The sequence below is a fragment of the Panicum virgatum genome, chromosome 1K (genome assembly GCF_016808335.1).
Source record: "Panicum virgatum strain AP13 chromosome 1K, P.virgatum_v5, whole genome shotgun sequence".
In the NCBI taxonomy this organism is placed as follows: domain Eukaryota; kingdom Viridiplantae; phylum Streptophyta; class Magnoliopsida; order Poales; family Poaceae; genus Panicum; species Panicum virgatum.
The window spans coordinates 4,646,482-4,670,747 of record NC_053136.1 but is presented as its reverse complement, the minus strand read 5'-3'; the positions used below and the strand labels follow the sequence as shown (position 1 = coordinate 4,670,747).

The following is a 24,266-nucleotide window of genomic DNA, read 5'->3' as shown; positions in this document are numbered from 1 at the left end:
CAAACGGTTACAGCACGCGCATGATTTGAAATCTTTGCACGGCACCTAGTAGCATGTCATTCAACGTTGCCAGAGTTTTCTACTCCAAGATTTGAATCCATTTCATGAAATTCGTGGAATCTTTGAATTAGAATTTCACACCACCATAGACGAACTCCAAATTACGCAACAGGTTTCTTCAGATCCAGCAGCTGCCCTGGCGCCGCGCGTCCCTGCTGCCGAGCTCGGCCTTGGTCCTGCGCAGCCGGGCCTTGTAGTGCTTGGTCCACGCGTGGAACTGCGCCTTGAGCTTCTTCAGGTCGGCGGCGGCGGCGGCGGAGGGGACGCCCGGCGCCGGCGCCTCGGCGACGAGCACCGCCGCGCCGCGCTCCAGCGTGTGGCTCTGGCGCCGGAACTCCGCGTCGAGGCGGCTCGCCGCGCTCCGCCTGGCGCCCACGAGCATGCGGTCCCGGCCGGGCCACAGCCTCACCGGCGGCTCCTCCGACGTGTCGACGACGTGGTGTCCTGAGGATTTGCGGCGGTCGTACGCCGCCGTTTCCTCGGCCCTCCGTGCCGCGTCCTGAGCCAGCTGCGTCCATGAACACGGACACACGAGGAAGACGACGATGGATTATCGTTCAGAGTTTCAGACTGGCATTTCAACAATGTGTGCGAAATTTTTGCAGTGCTCATTCGATCAGGACTGACGAACCTGCAGAGCGGCCATTTGTTCGTGGAAGGCTTCCTCCATGGACTTGATCCTGATCTCGTACTGCAGCCACCTGATGTGGTAGCTCTCCATCCGCCGCTTCAGCGCGGCGTTCTCCTCCTCGTTGCGCCGCAGCTGCGCCTCCACCTCCACCGCCTTCCGCTCCAGATCCTCCACCAACGGCGAGACACCATCCGCCCTAGTGTGATCTTCCTGCTCCTGCCACAATGAGCCAATGCAAGCCATCAAATGCGTGGCGGTCACAGATCATCTGAGAGAAATCAACGGACAATGCTGATGGCGACATGGCGTTAATGGGGGTGGAAGTGGAACCTTGGGCGGTGACGGTGACGGCGACGGCGACCGTGACGGCGATGGCGGTGGTGACATCAATGTACACGCCGCCACGGCGGGCCGGACTCTACGACGCGAAGAACGACGACGGCCTCGTGGGGTTGGCCGTGCTGGTAGAGGCGGCGGCGGCGGGGAGGCGAGGGTGTCGTCTATGGGCGTGTCGCCGCCTCCTCCTCCTGATCCTCGCATCAGCGACTGGAGCATCGCCTCCAGAGAGCTCAGAGCGGACGTTGACAAAGCCGACATCGCCATGGCCGACAAGAGACGACGTGTGTGGAAGCTGCAGGTCGATCGGTTCCTATCCTCGAATCAAGAATTCAACGTGCGCGCTCGAGATGCGATGAGCTCCGGGAAAGAAAGGCGAATTCAGAATGACTTGCGGGAGCATCGGTGAGGTGCGTACATGCATGGAGGTGTTTTTGCGAAGCGATCGAGTCGGAGTGGGAGGCCGGAGCAAACGAGGAGAGCGATGGGATTGACCGATTGAGGAGAGGAGAGCGCCCGGTAATATAGGATCTTTGGATTAACCATAGGCCTTGTCTTCCGTCTTGTGAATTGAACTATTTGAATTTTGAAAACTCGTTGCGCTGGTTTCCAACTTCTGATCGGAGCTGGACTGCCTTTGCTTGTAATGCGGAAATGCAGAAGATATTTGCAGTGCTATCGGTTAAGTTTTTTTTTTATCGCTGTGTCCAGGTTATGCATATTTATTTTCAATATATTGCTGTGTTAAGCCTTAAGAAGGGAACTTAAAAAATTTGCAATCTATAAACGTGTGCCATGTAAATTTTTCAGGAAAATAAATGGAAACTAGTTCCACCACGCAATATAGGAAATATTTTCCCTTTTGGAAAATACTCCATTTAGTTAGATCTTTTTATACTTGTACTTCAATGATTTCAAATGCATTTCTGTTTGGAAACATAAAAATTGCACGTGCATTTGTCTTAAAAAATGCTTTCACGGTCTTAGACTCTGTGAGATAGTGAATCTAACGTTAGGGACTTTCCGCGTCGATCCTTTTTTATTACGTCTTGTTTTTACTCCTATATCTACTAATATTTACACATATATTGCAGTACAAAATAAGGATAAAAAGCACCCTCGAAATTAAAAACATGATAGAGCTATAGGAAGTGTTACATATCAATGGTGCCATTGATGCTATCATAGTTAACACATGAAGATAAATTGAGTAATCTACCAAACAACCCTCACGTAAATTTCTTAAAAGTATGGTATGGAAGTAGGTTTTGATTGTCTGCAATGACCCATATTGACTTGAAAACTTATCACATGGCTCGAACTCTTATGTGTTGGAACAAATAATTTATGGTACGAACGTTTGATTGAAAATGAAATCAAATGTTGTTTTATTTAGTTTATAGGAAAATAAAAAAACTGTCACCAGGCAAATTCCATATGCCATTTGGTACGAGATAAGTGAGTAACGTGTTCTTTCTTTCATCCTCGTGAAAAATGAAATCATACCCGTGGGTCTTATGCGAAATCCTGTACACATAGTTTTTGAGAGGTAAAACACAAAGCACGAATTCTCCGTGTAGATACATTTATGCACAAGAAAACAATAAAAAAGAAAGAGGAAATATTAAATTTACTAAATTCCATACTTGGCTTGACCATTAGTAAGAAAATGATAAGTAAAAAATAACCCTCGACCGGTATATAGAGTCTGATTGGTTGGCTGCCAAATTTTTGGCGTGCCAATGTTTTGGCTAGGCAAAAGTTGCCAATTTTTTTGGCCACTAATTGGTTTGCTACCAAGAGGTGCCATGATTGTTTGATTTTAGCGGCTAAACTTTAATCTATGTCACATCAAAGAGAATCTTAATATTTAAAAGTATTAAATAAAAGTTAATTATAAAACTAACCCCAGACCCTAGGGCTAAACTGCGAGACGAATTTAATAAGGTATGCTAATCCATGATTAGAGGATTGGTACTGTAGCATCATTGTAGCAAATTATGGATTAATTAGGCTCATTAGATTCATCTCACGAATTAGCACTCAGCTGTAAAAAAAATTTATAAACAGATTTTATTTAATACTTCAAAACAGTAAAATTTCTTTTGATGTGATAGGGACTAAAAAAAGTCCCCTGAATCAAACAGCACCTAATAGCTTACTAAACTCTTATTTTTTTTGGGAGATTTATTGATTTCCTTTGGAAATTATTTGGTTTCTACACAATTTTTTTTTGGTAATGATTCCTCCAGGACATGACCGAAACGCGAGTAAATTCCCTGTATGCCATTGAAAAATGTAACCCATCCCTTCTATGCCATTGAAAATTACCTCATCCCTTCTATGCCATCATTTATAATTTTTCATCCCTTCCATGCCATTGCCGTTAATTTCTCTAACAGATCCGTTAAAAGGTACAGGGGAAAAGACAATAATACCCCTCCGCACTCGCCCGCCCGGCGGCAAGGGAGGAGGCGATGCTGCTCCTCCCTCCCCTCCGCCTCTTCTCTCCCTCTCCGTCCTCCCTCTCCTCTCCTTCCCTGCTCCCTCGCCGGCGAGCGCGAGGCGGGGCGAAGGTGGCTGGCGAGCGCCTCCTCCTTCCTTCCTCCCACACGCACGGCGCCGCTCCTCCTCCTTCCTTCCCTCCACCCGTGCGGCACCGCCCTCTCCTCCTCCCCCCTCGATTCGGCCCTCGACAGCGCGGTGGCCCCCTCCCAAGCCGGGCCTCGTCGCCGCCCCCTCCCCTGCCTGGCCTCTCGGAGAGCCGCGGGCCCGCGTGACGCCCCCTCCCCTGCTCGGGGACGGAGCCGCGCGTGGCCATGGCGAGCTGCGGGGATGGCGGCGGCGGCCAGAGCCACGCGTGGCCATGGCTGGTCCGGCCACGCCTCCCGCCGGCGCGCTGCCGTCCTCCTCGGAGCGCTGCCGGCCTGCGCGAGCACGCCTGCCCCCGGCTATTCGCCTCCCCTCCCCCGGCCGCGGCATGGGGCCGCTGTGGCGGCGGTTAGCGGGACGGCGGCGGACGGCCTCCCCTTCTCTGCTCCCTCCCGCTGGCGCGCTGCCGTCCTCCTCGGAGCGCTGCCGGCCTGCGCGAACACGCCTGCCCCCGGCTATTCGCCTCCCCTCCCCCGGCCGCGGCATGGGGCCGCTGTGGCGGCAGTTAGCGGGACAGCGGCGGACGGCCTCCCCTTCTATGCTCCCTCCCGCTGGCCGGCCGCGCGCGCCCCCTCCTCCCTCCCTCCCTCCGCTCGCGCCGGCCATGGCGAGCTTCGGCGGGCTCGCACGGCGGCTGCGGTCCCTGCTGCGGTCCCTGCTTCCTCTGCCGGCGGCCGGAGCTCGGCGTGCATGCGGAGGGGCAGGGCGCGGTGCCGGGTCCTCCGCCTCTTCCCATCGCGGCGAGCAGGACCGGGCGCGCGCGGCCCGCGGCGTGGCCCGCGGCAGAGGACGCAGCGCGTGACGGCCCGATGGGTTCAAGGTTGAAGATGAATCTGACGTGTGGGTCCCACACGTCAGTGGTAGTAGAGAGAGGGCAAGGAATAGGAGCCAGGGGTATTATTGTCCTTTTGTCTTTCAGTTTAACTGCTCCGTTAGTATTTTTGACACCAATGGCATAGAGGGAATGAAAAATTAAAAACAATGGCATTGAAGGGATGATGTAATTTTCAATGGCATAGAAGGGATGGGTTACATTTTCCAATGGCATATAGGGAATTTACTCCCGAAACGCTGTGAACTTGGCTCTCCGCTTCTAAGCTCTGAACTATGAAGCAGTTCGTCGAAACGGAAACGGACCGCCTCGCCGCGGGGCGCCACCATGGAGTCATGGACGGCCCTGCTCCCTCGCCGGCGAGCGAGCTGCCGTTCCGCATGAGCTTCTCCGGCCACAGCGGCCACCTCCGCCTCGACCCTACCCCGCACCCGTCCAGCCCCATTCCCGAATTCGTCCCGGTAAGTACGCGACCCACCAATTCCGACCTAAATCACCCGTGTTGTTCTCTGCAATCCGTAAACCCTAAACCCGCCGTTGTTGTGGTGACGACCCGCAGCCGCCGGCCTACCCGCCTGGGAGCCCGAGCAGCTTGAAGGAGTACCTCGAGGCGAACTACCTCAACCCCGAGCTCCACCTCCCCACCGCGGCCGATGTCGGGAGGGTGTGGGACGTGGACTGGTTCGCACTGGCCAGGCCACCGCTGGAGCCCTCCGCACCCCGCACCATTCTCGCGCCCGCCTGGCAGCCGCCTTTTCGGCGCGGCCGGGGGACGTCGCAGTCTTTGTCGGAGTCGCAAGTGTGGGATCCTGAGTCCGTGCAGATGGAGATGGGCGAGGTGTTCGGTTCGGGGGCCGGGGGTTTGGCACCACGGATGCCTGGTCCGGCGAAGGACTTCGTCAGGGGGAGCATCAACAACCGACCCTTTCGTCCGGGTGGTCTACAGGATGACGATGCCGAGGCGGCTGCATTGGAGAAGGCATTCCCGGAGGGTGCACGTAACGGTGATTGGGTGCATGAGCTTATGACCGGTGGCCCGGCACAGGTTGCTCCTCCAGGGTTCCGCAAGGGATTGGAACTGGGCCAATTGAAGGTTTGTCCTTTACTAAATTTCTCTCTTTTGCCATCTATAACTGTAAAGATTGTTGTTGATGCGCCAAACTGTGACTGTGGTTGTCTATACCTCTCTTGTAGGAGTATAAAAGCCAGTGGAAGTGTTTCCGGAATGGAGAACTTGTAGAGGATAAGCAACCTGTATCATCACCGAATGAAGCAATGGTAGTTAGATCAACATTCCACATTTCTGCATACTTTGCCATTCTGATTATCCCATTTTCCTGCAGGAGAAGTACTCAGTGCAGTTTGATGATCTTTTTAAGATAGCGTGGGAGGAAGATGCCGCTAACAAGGCGTTGCAGGAGGGTGGTGTTCAACAATCGGCTGAGGATGAGGGAACCAAAGGTACTTTATTGCTATCATATGTTCAAGTCGCATGAGCATATTCTCTTGACAAATTGTAATAGCTAAGAGATGATGGGACGCCATCACCATTATTGCTACAATGACATTATTGCATTTCTTTGCGTTTGTTAACTCTTTATTGTTTCTTGTTAAGATTTTCATTTTCTATTGGCAGAAATTGGCGAAAAAAAAGTTGATGTGTGGCAAGGTGCTTCTGAGACTACAACAAAGCTAGACGCTGAGAATCATGAAGCAGATGTTATAAGGGATGATCCTGAAACTCAAACAGACTTGGATCAAATGTTATCTTCTGAAGTTCGAGATACACGAAGAGAATCAGGTGTATCAGGTGATGACAAGCCAACACATGATGCCAAGGTAGGCACACTTTGTGCTTTGTTTTGTATCTCACTTCGTATGCTGTGCTTCTCATTCCATAAGCTCCATGGGTGGATAGTGTTGCAGAAAGTGGTCTCACAATTCCCTAAAGTGTAAAGATAGATCATGGATGAATCGTTAACGGCAATGTATCTCTATTTCACCTATAGGTTTGGGCACTTGTTGGTGGGGACGAAGACATTGTGACTAACTTCTACAATCTTGTTCCGGATATGGCAATCGAGTTTCCATTTGAATTAGATAAGTTCCAGAAGGAGGTAAGGTACTCATAATCATCTGTGCCTTCTATCTTAATGGCTTCTCAGTATTGATCTCAGCGTCTAGTATACGATAGCATCCAAACAATATACACTGCTCTTTTTACATGAACTTTGATAGGCATATTGATACTACATATTTGTGATTGTGGTACTTTGTCTATATTTGATAGACTTAGCCTGCAATTTTAGTTTGATTGTATATACTCTGTCTCAACTTGAACTTGACACGATTTGTAATAGGACCTCAGAGAGTTAAAGTGGCTATGTCTATTCACTATAGATATGTTGAGAATACTACTCCCGCCTTTTGTGTATGGGATCTAACAATGTTCTCCTTCTAAAGTTCTAATCCTCTTGCTATGCCGTTTCTCCATTTTCTTTATGTGCCAAAGTGTGAATTTCTAATGTGCTGTTAACCTGAACTCTGAAAGGTCTCACTCAAAGTATACTAGGAATTATTAGTCCTTCCAAACAAAGACTATACTGATTAAATTTCTGTCCTCCCCATCTGAGGCCACTGGCTTTTATACTTCCAAGTATTTTATTTTAATTTAAATAGCAATTAAGAAATTGATGAACGATGATGCTATTGTGTCTTTTCTATGCTGTCCGGTCTTCTCTTTGTTTTGTCCTTCCTGGAACTGGAATACAAGATTACCATAGGAATTTTGAATGAAAGGAAACATCAAGTGGACAGATATTTCCTTTCCTCTATATTTCCTGTGGGAACTATGTATTACAAGGAGGCATTTAATTGCTATCACCTACCAATATGTCTTTGTTTTAAATGCTTGGTATAATTGCCAATTTGATAATCTATTTTTTATGTCTACCAACCACAGGCTATATATTATCTTGAGAAGGGTGAGTCAGTCTTCGTTGCAGCCCATACTTCAGCAGGAAAGACAGTTGTTGCCGAGTATGCATTTGCTTTAGCAACAAAAGTATGACTGACTTCGCTCTTCTTTTTTTTGTGCACTTCTGTTCATTTGAAACCACCTACTATCTTCCACATTTGTAGCTTGTAAACCTTGATGTTCAGTACCCAACTTCTGTTAGGATGGAGCTTTAACTTAACCTTTGAGAAGTGTGCAGTTCTTAATTTCTGATAAGATTTCACTGTTACTTTTGTTAGGCGATCAACCTTTAGACTACATATTTCAGTGCACTATATCTCGTTGCTTACCATAATAGTTGGCTTAAACCCGCACCGGATAAAAGGAAAATGTTAGCATGGGTCTTATAATGACAGATAATTTTAATATGCAGCATTGTACTCGGGCTGTCTATACTGCTCCTATTAAAACTATCAGCAACCAGAAATACCGAGATTTCTCTGGGAAGTTTGATGTTGGACTTCTGACGGGAGATGTCAGCATCAGGCCAGAGGCAACTTGTTTAATTATGACTACTGAAATATTGCGCTCAATGCTCTACAGAGGTGCGGACATTACACGTGATATCGAATGGGTGGGCCATGTCAATTCTGATTCCATCATTCAGTATTACTGTTATGAACGTGGTGGGATTGAGAGGATTGTGGAGGAAGAAGGGTTGGCTGCTGGCGCGCTACAGTACCGCGGTGCTACAGTACCGCGGGTACTGTTCGCGAGGCGGTGGCTGAGAGGGCGAGAGAGCGGCGGCTAGGGTTGGGGGCGCTGGGAACGCCGGCCGCGGGGCTTCGCCCACGGCCGGCAAGAGAGAATGGATTTCCTTCTAATCTCTTGCTTGATTAGATTGATACATCTCCTCTCCTTATATAGAGAAGTTTACTTGACCCCTAAGCAAACGACTAATTAACCCTAATGGGCTAAGGCCCAATAGGCCCTTGACTCCTCTAACACTACACCCCACCTGGACATGCAGCTCGTCCTCGAGCTGCAACTTAACAATGACGCTAACAATGACTCCACTAGACGCAAACCGAAAATCTAAGAACAAGCCTTTTACATCTCGGCTTATTTTAAATAAACTGCAATTCTTTATTTTTGACTCTTGAAGATACGGCGGACACTCTCCTTGTGCTGGACCTGCACGTAAGTAGCCGCCTGGATCCCATGGAGACCATTGGAACGAGAGGGGAGGATAGGTATGGCCGCCGGAAATTAGTCGCGACAGCGACCAGCAGAGACGTCCTCGTGGTGGCCGGTGACGGAACGTGATGGCGCCAGGCAATGTGCCTCCGCCGATGTCAAGGAGGAAAGCGCCTCCCCTATCGCTGTTGTAGAATTGGAGTTCGCTACCATGCATGCGCGTGAAGACAGCGGCGAGTTGGCACGAGCGCTGGTGGCCGTTTGACGGGGTGAGGTCGCGCCCCCAATTGCCGAGGTCGATCGCTGTCAAAGCCGCATCTTGCATCTCCAAGCGCATCTTCTGTAGCCGTCGCCGCGCTAGGAGGCCGCGTGCTGCAGCCTGCAGCCGCACCGCCGCCGATGCCTGGATGCCATCCACGCCCCCGAAGAAAGCGCGTGCGCAGTGCTGTTGCGGTGGCGCGGGGTTGGTGGCGGTGAACGGCGGGATTGGCGCAGGAGGGAAGGACAACGGTGCCGGGCTGCTGCTCTCTGCGGCAGCCAGGAGCCCGCAGGCTGGTTGCGGGACCTACGGCGCGACTAAATCCTCCGGGATAACCGGATCTAACGGCAGAGGCGGCTGCGCTGAGGGTGATGGCGTGCCTTTGACCGCCGCCAGCCGCGTCAACTGGTGCGAGGTCGCCGCGATGGAGGAAGGCGGCAGGCACTCAACCGGTGCAAGGGCTGTCGTCGGCGGCCACCCGGGTGCGGATGGCGGGCACACGGACGGCGACGGCGGCGACCACACGGGCGTCGAGGGCGGCAACCAGACGGGCGGCGACAGCGGCGACCATACAGGCTTCGAGGGCGGCCACGCGACCGGTGCCAGGGCCACCATCTGTGCGGAGAAGTCGTCCACCTGGCGCTGCAGGAGAAGGTCGCGGATCTCGGCCAACTGTTGGCCCAAGTTGAGGATGGCGGCGGTTAACTGCGCCGGCGTCATGACGAAGTTGGGGGGCGTCGCGCCTTGGGGGAACGACGAGGATAACGCGGTCGAGGAACGCCGGCCTCGAGGCTTCGCCCACGGCCAGCAAGAGAGAAGGGATTTTCTTCTAATCTCTTGGCAGAGGCGGTTTTGACAGCAATCGACCTCGGCAATTGGGGGCGCGACCTCGGCAAATGGGGGCGCGACCTCGCCCCGTCAGACGGCCACCAGCGCTTGTGCCAACTCGCCGCTGTCTTCACGCGCATGCATGGTAGCGAACTCCAATTCTACAACAGCGATAGGGGAGGCGCTTTCCTCCTTGACATCGGCGGAGGCACATTGCTTGGCGCCATCACGTTCCGTCACCGGCCACCACGAGGACGTCTCCGCTGGTCGCTGTCGCGACTAATTTCTGGTGGCCATACCTGTCCTCCTCTCTCGTTCCGATGGTCCATGGGATCCAGGCGGCTACTTACGTGCAGGTCCAGCACAAGGAGAGTGTCCGCCGTATCTTCAAGAGTCAAAAATAAAGAATTGCAGTTTATTTAAAATAAGCCGAGATGTAAAAGGCTTGTTCTTATGTTTTCTGTTTGCGTCTAGTGGAGTCATCGTTAGCGTCATTGTTAGGTTGCAGCTCGAGGATGAGCTGCATGTCCAGGTGGGGTGTAGTGTTAGAGGAGTCAAGGGCCTATTGGGCCTTAGCCCATTAGGGTTAATTAGTCGCTTGTTTAGGGGTCAAGTAAAGCTCTCTATATAAGGAGAGGAGATGCATCAATCTAATCAAGCAAGAGATTAGAAGGAAATCCATTCTCTCTTGCCGGCCGCGGGGCTGAAGCCTCGCGGCCGGCGTTCCCAGCGCCCCCAACCCTAGCCGCCGCTCTCTCGCCCTTGCAGCCGCCGCCCGTGAACAGTACCCGTTGTACTGTAGCACCGCGGGTACTGTATCGCGGCAGCACCCGCCCCTTCTTTCTCCACAATCCTCTCAATCCCACCACGCTCATAACATCTAGCGACTAATTAACCCTAATGGGTTAAGGCCCAATAGGCCCTTGACTCCACTAACAATTACTATGTGCCTTTAATTTTAAATATCATTTTTATAATCTTAAGGAGTACTGCGGGCTGATGTGTGGTTACTTCTACAATCAGGTAATCTTTGATGAAGTGCATTATGTAAACGACGCTGAAAGTGGTTATTATAATGCTCCCGAAGCACATTAACATTGTTCTCCTTTCGGCAACGGTAAGGTTTTAATGAAAACTGCACTTGAGTCACTATATTCACTATCAACCAAATATTCTGTACACAGTGTGATTGGTTGTTCGATTGTAAAAGCTACAATCTAAAATCCCAAGCTGAAACAAACATGGTCTTAGTTTGGCCTTGAATTTTTCAGGATATGAAAATAATTTGAGCAAGTAAATGCATGCGATCCAAGGACAATGATTGCCCGTACACTGTGAAAGATGATTGTAGAAAAGGCGCTCTCTTCTGTTTGTTAATATAGGGGATTGGATCAATAAGATCAGACTAGGGGTTTGATTGCAGAGGGCCAAACAGTTAAGTGTCTAATAGTGTAGCTTTGCCTTAAAGTGCAAAATTTGAATATGTTTGGATACCTCCAGCTATAATATTGACCGCGCAGTACTGTCATTATGTGTTCATCAGGACTAACAAAAGGCCTGTTCCGCTGGAGCATTGCTTGTTCTACTCTGGAGAAGTGTACAAAATATGTGAGAGGGATACCTTTCTTACTCAAGGGTTTAGAGAAGCAAAGGATGCTTTCAAAAAGAAAAATTCAAACAAGCTTGGAGTGAAACCTGGTCCAAAATCAGGAACACCTGCAGTACGTGCTGGAATTCAAGGCAAAAGTGCTGGAATTCAAGGCAAAAATCCTGATACATCAAACAGGGGGAGAGATCAGAAGTACACAAAGCATCACAATGCCAATTCAGGAGCAGCAGCAGTTTCACAAAGCTACTCAGGGCCAAAGAGATCAGAATCTTCAGTTTGGATGCCACTTGTGAATAACCTTCTGAAGAAATCCCTTGTGCCTGTATGTGAGAATAACTTTTGTGATTTTTCTATCTTGCAATCATGACATTATTAGTTCTGTTCGACCTCTTTCTTGTTCAGCATTTACATTGAATTTATTTATCCTTCATTTGTACGCTGAAGCCTATCTCAACATGTTGTAAAATGACAATTACTCAACATTTTGGTTATGGATTCTACTTTTCGTTTTATCATAATTATACCATGTTAATTCACATTTGAAATAAGTTTATCTGATCATTAGATGGTTCTTTTGCAGGTGGTGATCTTCTGTTTCTCAAAGAACCGTTGTGATAATTCGGCAGATAGCATGTTTGGCACTGATCTCACCAGTAGTTCGGAGAAAAGTGAAATCCGTGTCTTCTGTGACAAGGCATTTTCACGCCTTAAAGGATCTGATAGGAACCTTCCACAGGTGATCTAATAGCTCATAAATTTTAGTGCTGTATCCTATGCGCCTTTGCTTCAATCAGTGCTTTATACTTTGACCTCCTTAATAGGTTGTACGGATACAAAGTCTTCTACGAAGAGGAATTGGAGCACACCATGCTGGGCTTCTCCCTATTGTTAAGGAAGTGGTTGAGATGCTATTCTGTCGTGGCGTGATCAAGGTAATGCTTTGAATTCTGGTAACTGGTATACATATCGATGCTGTTGTACCAAGTACTAACCAATGCAGTAGCTCATTGCCTCATTCCTCTTTTTTTTTGTCATGATGATGTTTGTCTTAGTAGTTTCACTTATTGAAGTTCATAGGAAACGAGTCCATGCATGAGTATACGAGACTGTTGGATGTTTACTGGATTTATAACAAAAAATTGCAAATGCTGATCACTGGCTTAAGTCCATCCTGTCCTGTCCAAAGCTGCTGCAGGTGTCCATTAACTTGAAACAGTAATAGAGAAACTATGTTTGTGATCACATCAGTGTTGTCAGTTGCGCCTGAAAAGTTTTTTTTCAACGCTCATTTGACAATTATAGCATGTTCTGGTACAATTGCCTCTTAATTAACGGAATGGTAAATTTCTAACTCTCTTGAACTTATTGCAGGTACTGTTTTCCACTGAGACATTTGCAATGGGTGTTAATGCACCAGCAAGAACGGTGAGATTCTTTGTGCCTAATAAAGTTTTTCGAGTCTTTTGTATCTTGAGCAAATCGCTGTCGTATTTCTATTACCGAATACCATCCCTATGTTAGGTGGTTCCGCTTGCATTCCACTGTCTACTTATTAATTTTATTTGTTTTTTTTCAACCATGGGAACACAATCCTTGTCATTTTCCTGTTGATACACAATCTCTCTGAAAGTGCTGCCAGGGATATTTAAGCGTAAATAGCAATCTAATTTGTATGATGGCACTATGAACTACAGGTTGGCATGCTTTAATTCAACATGCCTTGGATGAAACCAACTTTTTGTGCATTAATCTTACCAACATTTGTTTAAATATTTCCATTTCTACATATTTCTGTTGTTTGTTGTGATGCATTGCTCAGTGTTTCTTTGTTGGAAAGAGAACTCATGTAAACATAGATGTTTGAGACACAGATGCATGCTTTGGTTTCTTGTTTCTTTGTGCACTTTTGGACTGAGCTAACTTTAGCTGTGCTTAGGTTGCACTTGCTTTTCCCATGCCTTTAAGCTCAGAATTGTGAAGCTAGTTCTGAGTGCGCTTTTGTAAACCCAACAGGTTGTGTTTGATTCCTTAAGAAAGTTTGATGGAAAAGAACACCGAAAATTGCTTCCAGGGGAGTATATTCAAATGGCTGGACGTGCTGGTAGGAGAGGACTCGATAACATTGGTACAGTGATCATTATGTGTCGTGATGAAATTCCTGAAGAAAGTGATTTGAAAAATTTGATTGTTGGAAAACCAACTCGATTGGAATCTCAATTTCGATTAACATACACTATGATACTACATCTTCTACGTGTGGAGGAACTGAAGGTATACCTATCAACACTTATCACTATACTTCCTTGGTTAGACTTTCATCCTTTTCAATTTCAACTCCATATTTTAATGTGGATTTGTATCTGGGGCCACCCAACCATCTTTTGATTCCTTATACTTGTTGGCATCCATGCACATGTCTTAAAGTCTTAAAGGTCCACATTTGAATTTTGGAGTTTTGACTGAAACCAGAACTAGACAAGACATTTACTTTGTTAAGTGTGTGCGTGTGATGATAGAAGCGTTTCTGAAATAAAGGCATCCCCAATTTATTCAGCATGTCTAGGGTAGCTGTGTAATAGTATGTGTGGTTAGGAGTGTTTGTGGTACCATCCTTGTTGTCTGTATAGTTTAACTACATATGGTTGCCCATTGGGCTCTTGAAATGCCACTGAAGTCTTTCCTTAAACATAACATTGTAGCAAACCACCAGGTGAAGCACTAACATCAGACTATTATGCTACTAGCCTCAAGGCCTTAACAAAGCTTACTTCCAAGGCTGTCTTTGATCAACTTTCTGTATTAACTATTAACTATCTGCTCAATAGTGTATATATCAGGGCTCTTTTGATGTTAAACTTTTTTCTCCTTTTGAGACTAATTTGACTATTCAAGGGTGACAGGGGACTCTTTTTGTCACTAGAAGTATTCAGTTTTTATGAGTATGTGCACTCCAATAGTCTGCTTTTGGACACAGCATTTTCAAAGCCACAATCTAGAATCAGCTCTTCAAAAAAGCTGAAGCTCAAACAAATAGGCCCTCGTGCAGAAGGTAATATACTTCAATGGTGATTTTTCTGATAGGTCGAGGACATGCTCAAGAGAAGTTTTGCAGAATTCCGTGCACAAAAGAATTTGCCTGAGAAGGAAAAGCTACTTTTACAAATGCTTAGTCAAACTACAAAGCCAATAGAGTAAGGTTCTGAGACATTAACTCATGTTTACCTGATTGATACAATATATGCCAAAACTTCAAAAGCAAAATTCCAAATTCTACATAATAATTGAAACATAAAGAAGTTAATCTTCATTTGACATAAAAAGCTAAAGCTTGAAGTATTGGTGTTTTATTTATGATTTTGGTAGGCAAGTTCTGGAACCATGATCCTTTGTAGATGTAACTCCCACTGCTTTGGCACAACGAAGAGGTGCCAATAAATAAATACATAATATGGACCGTGAAAATGTTTGTTTAATTGACATAATGAATACACAAACAATCTAGTAGGCTAGCAGCAATTCTTTCATAGCCAACTCTAGGAGTAGTGTCGATGATTTGATTACATGAATGCAGAGATGTCGATGTTGAATATGGATAGGCTTAGAAGTGTGCTTAGCTCCAAAAGAATGAGAAGCCTGCAGATGTAGGCATTTTCCGTTCTCTATAAAATTGTAACAAGTTTATTTTTACAATTTCTTTGCAACGGTATACGTGTAGCAGTTTATGATACATTTTCATTGTTTATCTGAAGTACCGATAAAAGTGCAGTATCCAGTATTTGTGTGCACTGAACTTAGTTTTTTTTAATCTCTTTGCGTTATATTCTTGTATTAGGTGCATAAAAGGAGAGCCTTCAATCGAAGAATACTTCGAGATGTCATTACAAGCTGAGGAGCATAGGGAATATATAACAGAGGCAATTATGCAATCGCCCAGTTCTCAACAGTTCCTAATACCTGGGAGATTGGTGGTCATTAAATCTGAATCTGTATGTCTTCATCATTTGAGTTTCTCTTTGCACAATCCTCTTTATTTGTCAGTTCCTTTTGGCAATTGTTTTTTTTATTTACATAGTTCTATTGTGAAATTTCCCAACACCTAACTGTTATAAACTCAATAGAAAGTTGGCTCGGCACTTGGGTCTTTAGATCTTCTATATGCATTTAGCAAGATACAGAAGTAGCACACAAAGAAATATTAGGAGCTTAGAAGAAACCAAAGCATTTTTTAAAGTTCCAAATTGAAGTTTAAACCCTCTTGTTAGATTAGCATTATATCTGATTTCAAAATTCAAAAGAATTACTAAAAATCATGTGACTTTAGCATACACAAGCATGATATTAGCTTGGCTAGGAATCAATCTTCAGCTTGAAATCAAGCTTGATCTTAGAATATTCTTTGCTCAAGCCGATCTAAATTCCAGTGAGCTTTTTACTTAGCACCTCCACTTTAAATGCTGAGACTAAAATTAACCAGGAAATTTAAGCAAGTACTTCAGAATGTTATTAATTTGTTTTGGAGGCTACCATTCTATCATTTGTACCATAACCCTATGTTCGTACAAGCCTGGTTATTTTGCACACACACTGTTAGATGTGCTATAGTCGCATCCTTTCCAGTTTTCACATTAAAACCCAATGACTTTTTGAACATATTGACAGGATGATGATCACTTGCTTGGTGTTATATTGAAAGGTCCATCTCAAAAACTAAATAAATACATTGTTCTTGTATTGACTGGTGATTGCACTTCATCTGCATTATCCCTTGAGCTGTCCAATAAAACTGAAAAGGAACCTGGGGATTTTCAACAAGGGCACTTTATTACCCCGAAAGGAAAACGTGGCATAGATGATGAATATTACTCTTCCGGCAGCTCACGAAAAGGTTCAGGTGCTATCAACATCTCCCTACCATACAAGGGGGATGCATCTGGAATGGGCTTTGAAGTAAGAGCAATTGAGAAAAAAGAGATCATGAGTATATGCACCAGTAAAATAAAGATCGATCAAGTTAAACTACTCGAGGATGGCAGCAAAGCTGCTTACTCCAAAACTTTCCAAATGCTTATAAAAGAGCAACCAGAAGGAACTAAGTATCCTCCTGCTTTAAATGCAATAAAAGGTAAAAGTTTCTGCATGGCTCGATTATTTCTTTTGTGCTATTTTATTGAAGTTTAAGGACTCGAATGCTCACTTCGGAGTTTATGTACCAAGAAGAGAATCTGGGACAAGTTAACCTCTGGTGCATTTCATTAATTTTCAGTTCTGAATATAACATTATTGTGATACTTCATTTAGTCCCACACACTGATTTCCTTCAGTTGATTTGTAAACTGTATAACTATTTGATGTGGTCATTGGTGCTATAGATCTAAATCTGAAGGGCATGGATCTTGTTGAAAGCTACCATGCATACCACAGACTACTGCAAAAAATGTCTGAAAACAAGTGGCATGGTTGTATAAAACTGAAGGAGCATATATCATTGACGAGGGAGCAAAAGCAGCACAAGAATAAGCTGAATGAATTGAGATTCGAAATGTCGGACGAGGCGCTTCAACAGATGCCGGAGTTTCAAGGCAGAGTAAGACTTCATCATGCACTCTTTCCGCTCGCTGCCCTGTTGTGTAGATGAAGAAAAACGGTTCAAGGGATCATAGCCACTGCACCATGGGAAAAACTGATATTGTCTTTTCTTCAATTGCTTTACGTTGGTGCATATAGGAGGTTTTTGGTCCCAGTCCTACTGTACTGGAACAAAAGTTTGAACTATTGACTTTAAATGCTGGGCTAATATTAATGAGTCATCTACCAATCCATACAGGATCACAAAGTTGCATGCAAATCATTAAGACCTATGTGAATCATGAATGAACATGGAATGCTTATATTCGCTATTATCAGATTTTCAAGAATTTAGTATCATTCTGTGAACCACATTGATTTCATTTCTATACTTTGTAAGTTATTTTGTAACACTTCAATTTTTTCCATCTTTGCAGATCGATGTACTGAAGGTGATCAACTACATTGATTCTGATCTAGTTGTGCAACTTAAGGGACGAGTAGCATGTGAAATGAACTCTTGTGAGGAGCTAATATCAACAGAATGTCTGTTCGAGAATCAATTGGATGACCTAGAACCTGAAGAAGCTGTGGCTATTATGTCTGCATTCGTCTTCCAACAGAGGAATACATCAGAACCATCTCTTACTCCAAAATTGGCTGAAGCCAAAAAGAGGTTAGATTTAGTTTTTTGCTCTCCTTTTTGTTACATGTTATGATCCATCTGAAGAATCTCAGCTGTATTTCCTCGGAAGACATGTTTCAAGCACCGTTTGCTATCGTGTTTTTGTTTGTATTAGGCTTTATGATACCGCAATCAAACTAGGAACGCTCCAAGCACAGTTCAAGGTACCTGTGGATCCTGAGGAGTATGCACGTGACAATCTCAAGTTTGGCCTTGTTGAGGTTGTCTACGAGTGGGCAAAGGTATACACATCATAATTGTAACACTTCTCAAAGATGTATGCTGGATTGTAATGCTGTTTTCTGTTACTTCATGCAGGGAACTCCATTCGCGGACATATGTGAGCTGACAGATGTATCCGAGGGGCTCATTGTAAGAACAATCGTTCGGCTGGATGAAACATGCAGAGAATTCAGGAATGCGGCTTCGATAATGGGGAACTCTGCGCTGTACAAGAAGATGGAGGTCGCGTCCAATGCTATTAAGCGTGACATTGTGTTTGCAGCAAGCTTGTATGTCACAGGAATCTGATTCCAGTAATCTTGTAGTCGCTTTTGCTGTCGTTTGAGAAATTCCTTCCCTGCTGAGGACTGTGGTGGATATCCAATTTGTCGGCTCAAGCCAAGCCTTAGCGAGCACCAGACAGCTCGATGGCATGAAACAAATGATGTTCTTTAATGAAAGTCGAGCATGCTCGTAGTTAGCAGGACTTAGTCAACATGACTGAAATCTGGGGAGTAATACGAATCTGATGCCTGCCGGCAGTGCGAAACAAGACTTGGGTAACTGCCAATCTCAGTAACCACTTGCATAATGAAGCATCCTCATTTGTAGCCCTGGTCGGTAAATCTTGCGTGCTATCTTCTCCACTTTAGGTCGGTAAAGCTCCTGGCCTCGCTTTAGCCTTCTCAAAATCTAGAGACGAGGTAACCTAAAACAAGATTAGAAAGAAGGAAAACCTGCTTGGGTGAATAACCCAAACAATTCTCGCCTTCTTGGTACCGCACTACCGCGAGTCATGCTGGCGTACTGGCGTGACATACTGACAAAAACCAGTGTGTGACGGTAATACCATAATGCCAATAGTTTCAAAAAAAAAAACCATAATACCAATGCCGGCCCGTGCTCCACAAGTGGCCCACGTGTCAGCGAGGGGGGGGGGGGTGGAGGGATGAGCAAGAAGCAAAAGCCAGGTCGACGCATTGCTGGGCCGTCAGATCAAGTGGGCTGCTACCTTCAAGTTGGGCCCTGAGGAAACACCGAAGCCCAAGCGGCAGGGAGCCGCAGTGCTGCGCTCCGCCGCGACTCCGCCCCGCGCCTCTGGTTTCCAGGATAGTACCACATCGCGAGCTCAAGGAGGGTGAGGCGGTCGAGCGGGCTATAAAACAAGGCGCAGGGCTACCTCTCAACTCATACCTTGCTCGGTCTTTTGGTCAAGATTAAGTGTAGTATCTGTTCTTATCAGTTTAATATTTAATATGTGGGCCATGTGCCTATTTCGATATTAAATTTATTTTTTGTGGGGGAGGGCTCACCACAGTGGCTTGCCACTGGGGCCCTCGAGCGTTGCCCAGCCGTTGCACTGCTGGCAGGTCCTGGCGCGCCCCAACCAATGCCAAATTAAACTTTCTATCATCAAAATCAATTATTTCCAAATTAATTTTTCAACTGTTTTTTAGTGCATGTTCTTTTGAAAATTGCTTATAATTTGACAGCTGGAAACAATTTTGTAAAATTGTTGACGTAATCTTCTGAAGTTACTCCTTAACCTCCCGTGTTGCGATTCGTGAAACCGAATCGTTCTTCTTGCACAAGAAGCAAAGCACTCGCAAACCACCGCAGCTGGAAAACCCCCTCTGAAACCCACGGCGCCGCCGGAGCCACGAGGTCGAGGTGACGGCGCGGAGCAACCCGTTGCCCTTCCCACAGCGGAATCCAATCCCGGTCCGGCGAAGCGGCGCGGGCGGAGGCGACGATGAGGTCGCGCGCGTCCCACCTCCGCGCGCTCCTCTCGCGGGCGCTCGCTCCCGGCCTCGCCCCTCCGCCCGCTCGAGCTCTGCCTCAGGTACCTCGGCGTCTTTCTCTTCGTCGCTGGCGACCGCCGAGCGCGGGATCTTCTCTCACCCTTCTGGTAGCGACGCCGGGATGCCGTGATTAGTTTTGGTTTTGTTCCTGCTGCAGATCACTGGGCCGGGTGCGTCTCGGTTCGGAGCGGCGTTCCTGGGGCGCGCGCGCTTCTTTTCCGCCGACGCCTCGACTGCGGCGCAGGGCGGGTCGAAGCCTCCTGCGGCGGCGGCGGCGACGGGCGGGGATCGAGGCGGCGATGGGCAGTCTGGGAAATCTGACCAAGCGGACGCCGGAAAATCCGTCCGCGGAGGGGTGAGTTATGGCTTGTAAATCCAATTCGTACTCTATCCTCCTTATGCAGGGGGAGATAAGCACAATCGCTCTGCAGTCTTTCATTCGGCACGAATTAGTAGTGATGTACTAGCGCCTAACTAGACATGCTAGAGACCAATTTCTCATTTCCGTAGGGCATTTATTATTTCTGGACTGTTGGCCATTTCTGCATCCTAATTCAGAGTCACCTGTCACTTCCTTGCAGCCAGTGTCCTGGCTCAGTTTTCTACTGCTGCTCGTGACCGGAGGAGGGATAATTGTGTACTACGATAAAGAAAAGAAGCGTCACATTGAAGGTAGATTACTATGGTGAGTTTGTGTTGTTGTTTGATGTCATGCTAGGACTGTATCTAGCTATGAATAGAAAAGTATTCGTAGTATGCATGTTGGTACAATGGCGTATTGAATGGAGTAAACACGGTTAGCCGAATTTGAAGAGGTTATGCTGGGCCAATCAGCCAAAGCAGTTCATGATGTCGTGAGTGGATTTCACATAGGTCACAGGATTCTATTGAGTCACCAGATATTTCAAAATTATGTTAAAGCAAACAGTTTAACCTAGTATATACCTCCATTATACCATATCTTCACTTTTTTTTTATAAAATATCAAACTGTCTAATCCTATAACCCAATGCTTGAACCCCATCTCAAAATTTCTGGTTACACTTTGTGACATTATGCCATGGCTGTATGGAATGTTGCTATGGGGAAAAAATGTTTTGGTGTGTGTGGTATACTGGTATGCATGTGGACTGAAGTGTCTCGAGTGTCATGTTGCTATGGGAAAAAAATGTTTTGGCGATTTCATACATTTCTTGTCAATTCTTCCAAGTCAGTTTATAATGGGGAGCTGTAAACTTGCCAGCTGCCTAAGCTTGCCCTGCCACAAACTGGTGTGCTTTTAGCAACAATTTGGTCACAGTCTACACTACGAGACAATAAGCTGAAGACCCATGTTTTGTTTGCATTTTCTTCTGTAACCACTGCTGGCATTTTTGTAGCTGTTTTTAACTTATTTGTAAATGCATATGCATGGGTTTCAAGTACACATATACAAAAGTTGAACGGAACACTAAACTCGTTCAACAAACAGTATATATGTGGCTACTGCTGCATTTGTCATACTTCTTCATGAATCAGCAAGAAATCAGAAACCATACTATAGGGCCAGTGGAGCCACTGCTAGAAGACTCCGTGCTAATCATATCTGATATAAGTTTTGTATTTTGTTTTGACACCATTGAATATGAAAAAATAATCATCTTCCTGGTTGAAAATCGGATCACTATTTGCTATTGTAGCAATTGTTGCAAACCTTTACATGATTGTACAAATGGACATTCAGAAGTATTATCAGCAGTTGTAAAGCATCAGCTCCTTGAATCCTGTTTAATTTTTTCATGATATTCTCTTCCATCTTCTCCAGAATTGAAGAATAGAACAAGTGCTGTGAAGCCTGGACAATCAGTAGGCACTCCAGCCATTGGTGGTCCATTCAAGCTTCTGAACCATGAAGGGAAGCCTGTCACTGAAAAGGACTTCTTGGGAAAATGGACTCTGCTTTATTTTGGATTCACACACTGTCCTGACATTTGTCCAGATGAGCTCCAGAAAATGGCTGCAGCAATTGACAAAATTAGTATGTTTCTGTTGTTCCTCGGATATAACTACCTTCCTAGGTCACATTTTGGCTGTTTACTGTCTATTGATATATCTTCATGTCTTCATAGTATGTATAAGAACACTGTTATCTTGCTTTAAATTTTCACCTAGAAACTAGAAGGCATGTTACTGTACAAAGTAATATGGCGAATGGGCGAGTGGAATGCACATACAACGGCACTTGGCGAAAAATTCTGCTGAAGTGCCTAACTAGAGCTAGTAGACAGTTTAAATTAGCATATTTTAATAAACTCTTTTGTTATTTGCAGAGGAAAAGGCAAAATTGGATATTGTGCCAGTTTTCATTACAGTTGATCCCGAAAGAGATACAGTTGAGCAGGTCCGGGACTATGTTAAAGGTGTGTGTCCGTGCACTTATGTCCCTCAATTCCTAATGCTTATGATCACTTAAAAGTTGTTTTTATTTGAACTTTTATTTAGTTCATCTTATTCAATGAATTGCCTATTATTGACGAATTATTTGTGCCTCCCAGAGTTCCATCCAGATCTGGTAGGACTAACGGGCACGACAGATGAGATAAGAAAAGTTGCACGTGCTTACCGAGTTTACTATATGAAGACAGAGGAGGAGGGTTCTGACTATCTCGTTGACCACTCAATTGTCATGTATGTTATTTTAATCTTCCTCTCTCTTGGATAATGACTTTGGCTATTTTTTTATTTTTGCTAATGTTCTGCAGTTGAGATGATTCTGGTTTTAGTTATTTCGTTGTTGCAAGATATGGCGTATCTACAATATCCATAGCAAAATAAATAAACCTGTTAGTTTCTCTATTGCATATGAACCCTTCTGAATATATCTTGCTGGACTCCAATGGGTATCCACTATCCAGTAGGAACTACTACCCTATGATATATACTCAATTCTGGGAATGCCTGAATCCCAAATTAACTAAGTGGTTGACAGATGTATTCCATTATTCCTTTTGAACTCGCAAGGACTATAGGAGGGTTCTAATTTGTTAATTCTGCTGCCATGCGCCATCATAATGATACTGAGGAAATACACACATTCTGATTTGTTATATTCTCCGTCAGTATTCCCTCCAAGTAAAAGCTTCTGATTTATTCTTTTACTGCCATGTTGCAAGTGATACTGATAATATACAGATATGCCCTGTCAAAAACACTGACTGGTTGCTCATCTACTTTCAGGTACTTGATGAATCCAAAGATGGAGTTTGTCAAGTTTTACGGCAAGAACTATGATACAGATTCCCTTGCTGACGGTATCATTAAAGAAATTAAAGAGCACAAGTAGTTGAAATGCCACTCAGCAATGGCACCCCTAGTTTTCTGAATCTCTCCCAAGAATTTTGTCCGAGTCAACAAAGACCAACTGACGCATAAGATCATCTGGTCGCTAGCTGCTGCGTGTTCATTTCTGAGGTTTAGGATATTTGAATCTTGAGGCAGTTTATTGCAGCAGATTGCGATGCATGCTTTGCAGCACAGATCCAGAAATACCAAAATCTATCATTTTTGTTATAGTGAGCGTCTGCTTTGGCCACATATACTTAATTTTGAACTAGAAAACATTTGAAAGTTTGTTTCGATTCAAGACAGCTTCATCCGATCCCTTATGCTTGATGCGTTTTGCTTAGAGCCGCGTGTGACTTCTCCTCACTCCCGGACAATAATGGAGACACGGTTGTAACTGTTGGGTCACAAACAACTGTTACTTTACAGTGTTCCGGATGCTAATAGCTTTGCGATACCAGAGGATTTATAAAACAACTGTCTCAGCGAATTGTTGGATCGTTCCCACCTTCACACAAAGTTACAAACTACACGACTACACGAGACATACCAAACTGAAGCAAATTTCAGCAAGGTCAAGATCAGTACAAAATTGAGAAACAGAAGTAAACCATCGACCCTCCCTTCAACACTACTAGTCAATGAACTATTTCTTGCCGCTGCTCTTCTTGAGCCCGGCGCCTCCGAGCGGGCCCTTCTGTGCCGCCTTGGCCCGCAGCTCCTCGAGCGCCTTATCGTCCTCTTTCTTCTTCTTCTGGTTCTCCAGATCAGTCTGCATGCCGCCACAAAAGCAAAACCACAAGCCCAGATTTTTTTTTAAAAAAAAAATGTAGACGTGTAGTCTCAACTCTCATGCCATCATCGAGTAACCTGTACGTGCTCGATGGCATGCATCAGGTGACGACGCAGGGCAGAACTGAAAGCTATAGGGTACGTGACCGGCCGGGCACTGCCTCTGCGTACGCACCTCGTCGTACTCCTTCTTGGGCGCCTTTTGGGGGCCTTGAGAGGCTTCTGCTTGCCGCCCTGCCTCCCGCCCGCCATGGATCGGATCGGAGGTGCTGTCAGCTGGCGGCCGGTCCCCGTGCCAACCACGAACGTCGCCGTCGACGACCAAGAGCTTGCTCGAGAAAGGCGTACGTGATCCGGCTTCGTACATATACACCGTACCGAAGGACGTAGGCGGCTAGAACCCTAGCAGGATCGGGTACTGTTTGTTTAGGTTTGTGGCTCGGGTTCCACGCACGATTATGGGCCTGTTCGGCTGATCGGTTCTCGGTTTGTCTCAGTTTATTTCCTCTCACATAATAC

General features: G+C 45.8%; 1 protein-coding gene, 1 non-coding gene and 1 pseudogene across 2 annotated transcripts; all 3 read left to right on the top strand.

Annotated features, from left to right (window-relative positions):
- Positions 1-4,758: 4,758 nt before the first annotated feature.
- Positions 4,759-18,323, top strand: LOC120657446 (annotated as a pseudogene).
- A 699-nt stretch (positions 18,324-19,022) lies between these two features.
- Positions 19,023-19,219, top strand: LOC120658350. The gene has a single exon (XR_005668599.1). It is a non-coding gene; the product is annotated as a U2 spliceosomal RNA (small nuclear RNA).
- Positions 19,220-19,248: 29 nt separating this feature from the next.
- LOC120657357 (protein SCO1 homolog 1, mitochondrial-like) lies at positions 19,249-23,274 on the top strand. The gene is made up of 7 exons (XM_039935692.1): positions 19,249-19,675; positions 19,792-19,989; positions 20,216-20,306; positions 21,439-21,651; positions 21,944-22,033; positions 22,169-22,301; positions 22,851-23,274. Exons 1-7 carry the CDS (start codon positions 19,586-19,588, stop codon positions 22,954-22,956), a joined length of 921 nt encoding a protein of 306 aa, XP_039791626.1. The 5' UTR covers positions 19,249-19,585; the 3' UTR covers positions 22,957-23,274.
- Positions 23,275-24,266: the final 992 nt, after the last annotated feature.